Source organism: Cupressus sempervirens, chromosome 7 (assembly GCF_028749045.1).
Source record: "Cupressus sempervirens isolate cs-2001-9-10 chromosome 7, ASM2874904v1, whole genome shotgun sequence".
NCBI lineage: Eukaryota > Viridiplantae > Streptophyta > Pinopsida > Cupressales > Cupressaceae > Cupressus > Cupressus sempervirens.
The window spans coordinates 91,407,331-91,415,412 of NC_143124.1; the positions used below are offsets into that span (position 1 = coordinate 91,407,331).

General features: G+C 38.8%; 1 protein-coding gene across 1 annotated transcript; it reads left to right on the forward strand.

Moving 5' to 3' along the window:
• Positions 1-5,660: 5,660 nt before the first annotated feature.
• Positions 5,661-6,206, forward strand: LOC149545640 (uncharacterized). The gene has a single exon (XM_089793814.1). It carries the CDS (start codon positions 5,661-5,663, stop codon positions 6,204-6,206), a length of 546 nt encoding a protein of 181 aa, XP_089649940.1.
• Positions 6,207-8,082: the final 1,876 nt, after the last annotated feature.

The following is an 8,082-nucleotide window of genomic DNA, read 5'->3' on the forward strand; positions in this document are numbered from 1 at the left end:
ATTCCTCTACTGTTCTTGGGTTAAGAACATACCCCAAAGTAGTTTAGGAAGAAAACAAAATTTATTGCAAATTTGTTTCAGGGAGCTGTACCTACCAATTCAGAGGAAAGCTAAAATATCCACAAGCTTTCCAACTATTTGTGATCAGATATTGTTCTTAATTGGGCATTAAAGAGTAATAATATAAAAGAACAAATTTGTTTACCAACAGATTTTTGGCGACTCTGCTGGGGACATGACCAGTTGCTTGATCAAAAAGCCTATGTTATGAGGGAAAATGGTACTACCTCATGAAAACATAATCTCAGTGCTCCAACCAAACTTTGGTTTTCAAGACGACCAAGAGGATATAATTTCATCCCTTAACACTTTCGTCTGGAGACATAGAAGGAATACTGAACATTATAGGAATGCTAGTTGGGTATTAGAGGAAGAAGAAAGAAGAGCTGAAGCCTTGGAGAGAGCTGTTCAAAGGAGAGATATCCGGAGAGCAGAAAGGCAATTGAGACAAGAAGCTTAGAGGTAAATTAGACCTAGCATCCTGGAACAATTTAGATTCCTTAGAAGTACCAAGGAACAGGGTCAGCAAGACCTTATCTTTGATAAACTCACAGAGCTCGGTTTTCCTATTTTAGACGTCCCAAAGCGGAAAGGTGAAGGTAAAAGCCGGAGCAGACCCCCTTCCCCTGTTAGAAATCAAGGCGCTAGCACTTCACATTCCACTTGTTAGGTGTTAGCACTTCACGGAGTCAGTGCCCCTCTAGTTGTTAATTTCCCGCCATATACTGCGAGGACAATCATGGCTGCTCCATGGGCTGCGCAACAAGACCCTTAGCGTCAAACGCTTATCATCCACTTCCGGCTGATTCGAGGAAGAATTTCCCTAAATTCTCAGGTGATGGGAAAGTCACTACAAACGAACACATTAAAGCTTTTTTCATAGCCACTCATATCTTAGGGGTGGAACATGAAGATATGGCCGTAAGGTTGTTCGTAGAGACCCTCACAGATAATGCAGCAGACTAGTTTTACCATCTAGCCGACGGCTCAATAACTGATTGGGATACATTGAAGACAGCCTTTAAGACAAGATTTAAGACTGCGGAAGATGAACATGCCCTGCTAACACAGTTAACTTCAATTAAGAAGCAACCAACTATGAGCATGAGGGATTTCGTTGCCAAATTCAATAAGATTATCAGCAGAATTCTAGTGGCTGACAGACCCACACCTGGTAATTTGAAAACTTTCTTTATTAGTGCAATGCCTCCAGATGTCAATTATGATTTAAGAAGGGCACATCCCACAAATCTAGCTGGTGCACAAAAGAAGGCGATTGAATGTGAGGATGATTTTATTTTTGTGGGAAAATGGAAACGAGAACTTCAAACTAAAGGAAGTTCCAATAATACCACATCATCAGAGGAGATGATTCAGAAGTTGTCTAATGAGCTGGTAGCAATGAAGAAACAGTTACTCGGATTCAATAGGGACTATCAACGGAATTATCAAAATTCACTGGGAAGAAGTAACGAAAATAGATTTCCGCAGCTTACAAGTTCACAACCCAGGTTGCAAATTGAGGCAACGCCGAGAAAAGGAAATATGTGCGTCTTTCATTTGACCACAGATCATGATAGTGAGAGTTGTCCTAAAACAGCCTGCATGTTGCAGTTATTATCCACTAACGAATTAAACACCGCGTCTCCTTGTTCAGTGTTGGATTCCTATCCAAATGGCGATTTTGGAAATTTATTCTTGGAATACGAATCAGATTTTGAATCAAAAGGTGAGTGTTATGCAACCATTGATGGAACTTCATACACAATGCTTACCCGTGGACAAAGGTTGAAGAATCAATCCTCTAGTCATACTCACAAAAATGATTCCAGTCCTTTGATAAGTAATACACATGCTGATCAAGGAACAACTACTACACAAATCGGTAAGGATAAGACATCCTTTGATTTCATTCAATTTTGTGAAGAGTCAAAAATTCAAATTTCTACTATTGATTATTTAAGGTCACATCCTTTCGAGTTAAAAAGACTGGTAGACCGGTGTAGAGGAAGTACATCAGAAGCAAATTGTAATGTAATGGTTGAGAAAGAGGATGAAACCTTGACGTCTAGTTTGTTTAACCAAGAAGACTCTACAGTTCTAGTGATGTCCCCAGGGCAAAAGCTTGAGCCTTTTTATATTTCATTGTATATTAATGGATGTAAACTCAGTAATTGTATAATAGATTCAGATGCATTAGATAATGTTATGCCTTATTCCGTAGCCAAAGCCTTGGGTCTCAATCTTACTAAAGTACATGGAAGGTGCTACTCGATGGATGCTAAACAAGTTCCCTTGCTCGGGCAGATTAAAGACGCTCAGGTAGCTTTAGCTTCTCACCCAGTAAAGAAGCTCCTATCGACTATTCTGGTAGCTGATATTCTAGCTAGTTATGGACTCCTTTTAAGTAGAAGTTTTTGCCGGGACTTGGGAGGAGAAATAAAGCTAGATTGGTCTCAGGCGGTGATACCTATTGGGAATAAAAAGGTCAAATTAGAACCTGAGGAGAAGGCAAAGTTCACAGTTTTGAAATCAGATGAACCCAAAGCTCAGATTCTCTATCAAGAGTTGGAATTCGGCAACTATATGTTGTTTACTGAAGAGGGCCCAGATGAACAAGTAGATGAGAGTCAAAGCAAGGAAGTTTAAAAAAAAAAAAAAGATGCATCGGGTATATGGACACTTGAATTTGATGGAAGTTGCGCCACCTCTGGATCTGGAGCAGATGTAGTATTGATATCTCTGGAAGGAGAAATTGAACCTATGGCTTTCCAACTAGAATTTGGGAACACGAATAACACCATTGAATATGAAGGCTTATTATTGGGTATAATAACAACAAAAGAAAGAGGGATAAAGGTTTTTAAAGCTTAGGGTGATGCAGAACTTATTGTAAAACAGGTAAAAGGACAGTATTCTGTTAAAAATCACAAGCTGAAGAATTACAGAAATAGAGTTTGGGATAAGATTGAAGGTTTGGATGCCTTCTCTATTGAAGCGGTCTCAAGAGAGATGAATACCAAAGCTGATTCTTTAGCAGTCTCTGCCTCCCTACTACTTCCTCACCTAGATTTCAAAGACAAGAAGTACGAGATCGAAATTGTGTATCGATTTGTCGTTCTAGATAACACAGAATCATGGCAGGTCTTAAATGATGATAAGAGTCTACAGATGTTCCTTGAGAATGACAAGTCTAGTTTCGAGCATGAATCTAGCAGAAGTAATCATGGAAGTTCTAGTGCGAATGGGGAACAAAATCAAAATGGAGAAGTTCATCTGAAAGGTAACAATATTCCCCCATACTTCGTGGCTTTAGAAAAATTGTTTAATAGACATGATGCTTACATAAAGCAGAAGAAAGCAGAAAAGGGGCCAACAATGGGTGAATATGAAGGAGTTAACATTGGAGATATTCATAATCCCAAATTTATTAACATCGGGAAGTGTTGTTCGCCTGAAGAGAAAGAGGCTGCAAGAAATCTATTTATGGAATATAGAGATGTTTTCGCTTGGAGCTATGAAGATTTGAAAAGTTATAGAGATGGGAAGGTAAAACACAAAATCCTACTGAAGCTTGATGCAGTCCCTTTCCGATAGAAACAAAGGAACTATAATCCTAAAGTCGCTGATGCCATCTTCCGAGAAGTAGATAAGATGTTAAAAGCAAGAATTATTTATCCCATTCATCATTCGACCTGGATAGCCAATCTAGTACCCGTCAAAAAGAAGAACAGAGAAATAAGAATTTGCGTCAATTTCCGTAATTTGAATCAAGCATCCCTAAAAGATAATTTTGCTCTCCCTAATATGGATTATTTGTTGCAAACAATGGTAGTATCTGAAATGATGTCTATGCTTGATGGCTTCTCAGGTTATAATCAGGTTGAAGTAGAGGAGAAAGACCAGCACAAGACGGCGTTCACTACTTCTTGGGGTACATTTGCGTATCACAGAATGCCTTTTGGACTTATCAACGTTGGCACTACATTCCAAAGATGCATAAGAAAGACATTCACCGATTTGAAAGACTGAATCATAGTCATATACTTGGATGATCTTACAGTGTTCTCGAGAAAAAGGAAAGATCATATGAAAGATTTGAGGAAAGTTTTGCAAAGATGCAGAGAGCATCGTATTTCTCTTAATCCCAAAAAGTTAGTTTTTTGCGTAACAGAGGGGAAACTCCTAGGTCATATAGTGTCCCAAGAAAGCATTAGGATTGACCTTTAATGGGTAGAAGCTATTCAAAGGTTGAGCTTACCTTCGAATAAAACAGGAGTTAAATTTTTCTTTGGGCAAGTGAATTTCCTTAAAAGGTTTGTGCCTGATTTTGCGGAAACAACTAAACATATAGTGGATATGATGAAAGAAAGTTCGAGTTTCAAATGGAATGAAGCAGGAAAGCGAGCCTTTCAAGATATAAAGACTGCTATTGCTAAACAAGATTTCATCATTTATTGCTATGCTTCCGAACACACCCTATCGGCCATGCTTATGCAAGAAAATGATGAAGGGGTACAAGCCCCAATAGCTTTCACGAGCATACCTTTAAAAATTCATGAATTGAAATATTCGCAGATTGAAAAGCACGCCTTCGCAGTGGTTAAAGCCCTTAAAAATTTTCGATTTTATATCCTACATTCACATTCTGTAGTCTTTGTCCCGGATGTAGCAGTGAAGAGTGTATTGACAGAACAAGATGTGGGCTGTAATGTCAGAGGAGCATGGGTGGCAAAGATACAGGAGTATGATATAGAAATAAAACCTACCAAGCTGATAAGGGGAAACACTTTGTGCAAGGCAATTGCAGAAAACAAGATAGCTGAAGAATCAGAAGAACCGGGAGAGAAACAATTGGCATTGGCTGTAGGCCTCTATGATTCATGGTTTGAAAATATCTCTTATCTACTAACATACGGTGAATGTCCAGAGGGTCTGACTGCAAAACAAAGGAGAGATCTCAAACTGAAAGCAGCTACATACGTGATTTGGGATGGTAAACCATTCAAAAAAGCCATTGATGGCACTTTCCTTAGGTGTGTAGAAAACAACAGCAAGAAAAGCTGTTGAAAACATTTCACGATGAAGCTTGCGGAGGACATTTCTCATCTTTAGTCACAGCTTTTAAAATACCGAGGCAGTGTTATTACTAGCCTGGGATGTTTAAAGATGCATATGCTTGGGTAGCAAGGTGTGAGAAATGCAAGATGTACTTTGGGTGTCCTCAATTAGCTACTCTGTCATTGAGACTTGTTATCATTGAAGGAACTTTTCAGCAATAGGGTCTCGACTTTATTGGTCCGATTAGTCCTACATCTAGTGTCGGTCACCAATATGTGATAACCGCAACCAACTACTTCACCAAGTGGGTGGATGCTAAAGCTACTAAGAAAACTACTTCCGAAGTAGTGTGTGAATTCATAAAGGAGAACATATTGGTCAGGTTCGGTGTTCCTATTAAACTGGTGATGGATAATGCATCTTACTTTTCTTCAATTGAAATTACCAATTTTTGCTTTGAATATGGGATCACTGTGGGACATTCATCTGATTACTTTCCTCAAGGGAATGGTCAAGCTGAGTCCAGTAATAAGAATTTGATGGATATTGTTAAGAAATTGGTCTTAGATAACCAGAAGACTTGGCATAAAAAGATCCATGAAGGGCTTTGGGCGGACAGAGTGGCACCTAAAAGAGCAATCGGCATATCTCCTTTTGAATTAGTTTACGGAACTGATGCCAACCTCCCCTTACCTCTGGAATTAGCCACAAATAAACTAAAAACAATAATTGAAGATGATGTTTTTAAAGATGGTTTAGAAAAAAGAATCTTGTACTTGAGCAAACTTGAGGAAGAAAGGGAGGAAATTGTAGATCACATCACACAACATCAGATTCGAGTGAAGAATTTATTTGATAAGAAAACAAGACCTCGGAAATTCATGGTGGGAGATAGCGTGTTTCTCTGGGATAAGCGAAGTGCTCTGAAAGGAATGCATAAGAAGTTTGATACTTTATGGAAAGGCCCGTTCAAGATTCATCAGGCATTTGAAAACAATTCTTTCAGATTGGCATATGAAGATGGCGAAATACTACCCCTGACCTATAATGGTCAGGATCTGAAGCTTTATCAGATTGCTAACTGAAAACAGGTAACCCCTATATTTGTATTATAGTTAGACTTAGGATCTTTTCGTGTTTCCTGATTAGTTTTCTTCTTGTTTTCTTGTTTCTCTGTCTCGTTGTGTTTTGTTGTGTTGCCACCTTTTGTTTTTTTACCTTCGTTTGTGAAACCAAAGATTTTGAGTTCCTTGCTTGGGTTTACTCAACCCAAGTCCCCAGCCAAAGCCAGCTGTTGCCCCACTTTTCATCTTATACCATTATGCAAAGTGGAAAATAGTCTTGCGTCTCAATTAGGTTTAGGTATGTTTGAGTCTATTTCTTTTCCTAAGTGCAAAGTCTCTCCATTGGGTTCTCATCTTCCTTCTTCTCCCGTATTACATAATCGGGTGGGTTCCCTTGTTGTTGTGAGTCTAATGGGTAGTATAGGAACCTTCCGATGGAGATTCTTGGGTCATATTCCGGTCTTCACAAAATTATTTCCAAGAATGAAACTTCTCGCGATTGATTATAGTTTGCACATAAAAAGAACGAAGTCTACGGAAAACCTGGCATTGGCTTCTCCGTGGCAGAATTTTGAACTGCGAGGGTGATTTTCTGCAGAAGTGAACAAAAGAGGTATACAAGCTAGAACAACTCTTCTTCCTTGGCATTTTTTTATAGGGTAGTTCTTGGCGATTTTTATAAAGCAAATCTGATTTTCCTTGCCCTAGATGATTCTTGATTAATGTTTGATTTCCATAGAGAGCTACGAATTTTGTGGAGCTGTGAATTTTGTGGAGTTGAAATTTGTTGAAGTCTAATTTTCTTGAGGAGCTGCGATTTTGCATTAGATCTGGACAATATTATTTGGCAAAGGAAATAGGTGATTCAAGGTTGATTTTTTTGCACATGCACAGGCAATTTCAAGTGAGCAGAATTGTCATTTCTTCAGCTAGGGCATCAATATTTGCAAGAGGCTTGAAATTTTCAGGTCTGATCCGAAATTCAAAAGAAGACCCGGCCATTGGTAAAGGTAAGTTCAATTCATTTAGAGTTGAAAATGGTCCTTAAGTGGATTTCGCTCTTTTGTTCTTGTCTAGTTTTACTTCTCTTGGTTCTTCTTGCATTCATTATCCACCACTTCATCCTAAGTTGAAGATTGGAGATTGATAAATGTAGAATTCATGATAGAGCATTTGGTGAGGCAGAAATAAGTAGACCAACCTAGGTTGAAGTTAGGAGATATAAGTGTAGTCCATCCTAAGGTAACGAAGGGGCACAACTAAGTGGTAGTCCCACCCCTAGGTTGAAGATTGAAGATTGATAAATGTAGTGATAGGACTTGGTGAGGCAGAAATAAGTGTAGAATCCATCGATAGAAACAAGGTTGGAGATTGATAAGGGTAGTCCATATCACTTATAACGAAGGGGTAGAAATAAGTGTTTAAGATGGTAGACGTTAGTGCAAGCAAGAACCCTAAGGGAACAAATACTAAGAAAGACAAAGAGGATATGATGCCCAAAACAACTTTCTTCTCGAAAATGAGGCGAATAACTGATAGGAATGTCGGTACAGTAAATATGATACAGGTAAAGGACAGACTAAAGGAAGGACAATTCCCCATGGCAAAGATCTACAAAAGCAGAATTGGCTGCACGAAGGAAAGAAAGGAGTCACCAAATCATCGAGGCTCACAGTGGCAGACTTCAAATTAGAGTATGGCGATCTCATGGTGCTTCTTAGTTGAGTCATGGACATCTCATAAGGTATGCAATTCAAAAATTGGATGTATTACTTTATTGATGAAATTGCAAATAGAAAGGGCAAATTTGATTGGGCTAGAATTATAAGTGAAAATCTAGAATTACAACTTAGGGCAGTGCAAAACTAGAAGCAATTCCACGTGGGGTCCTAACCCT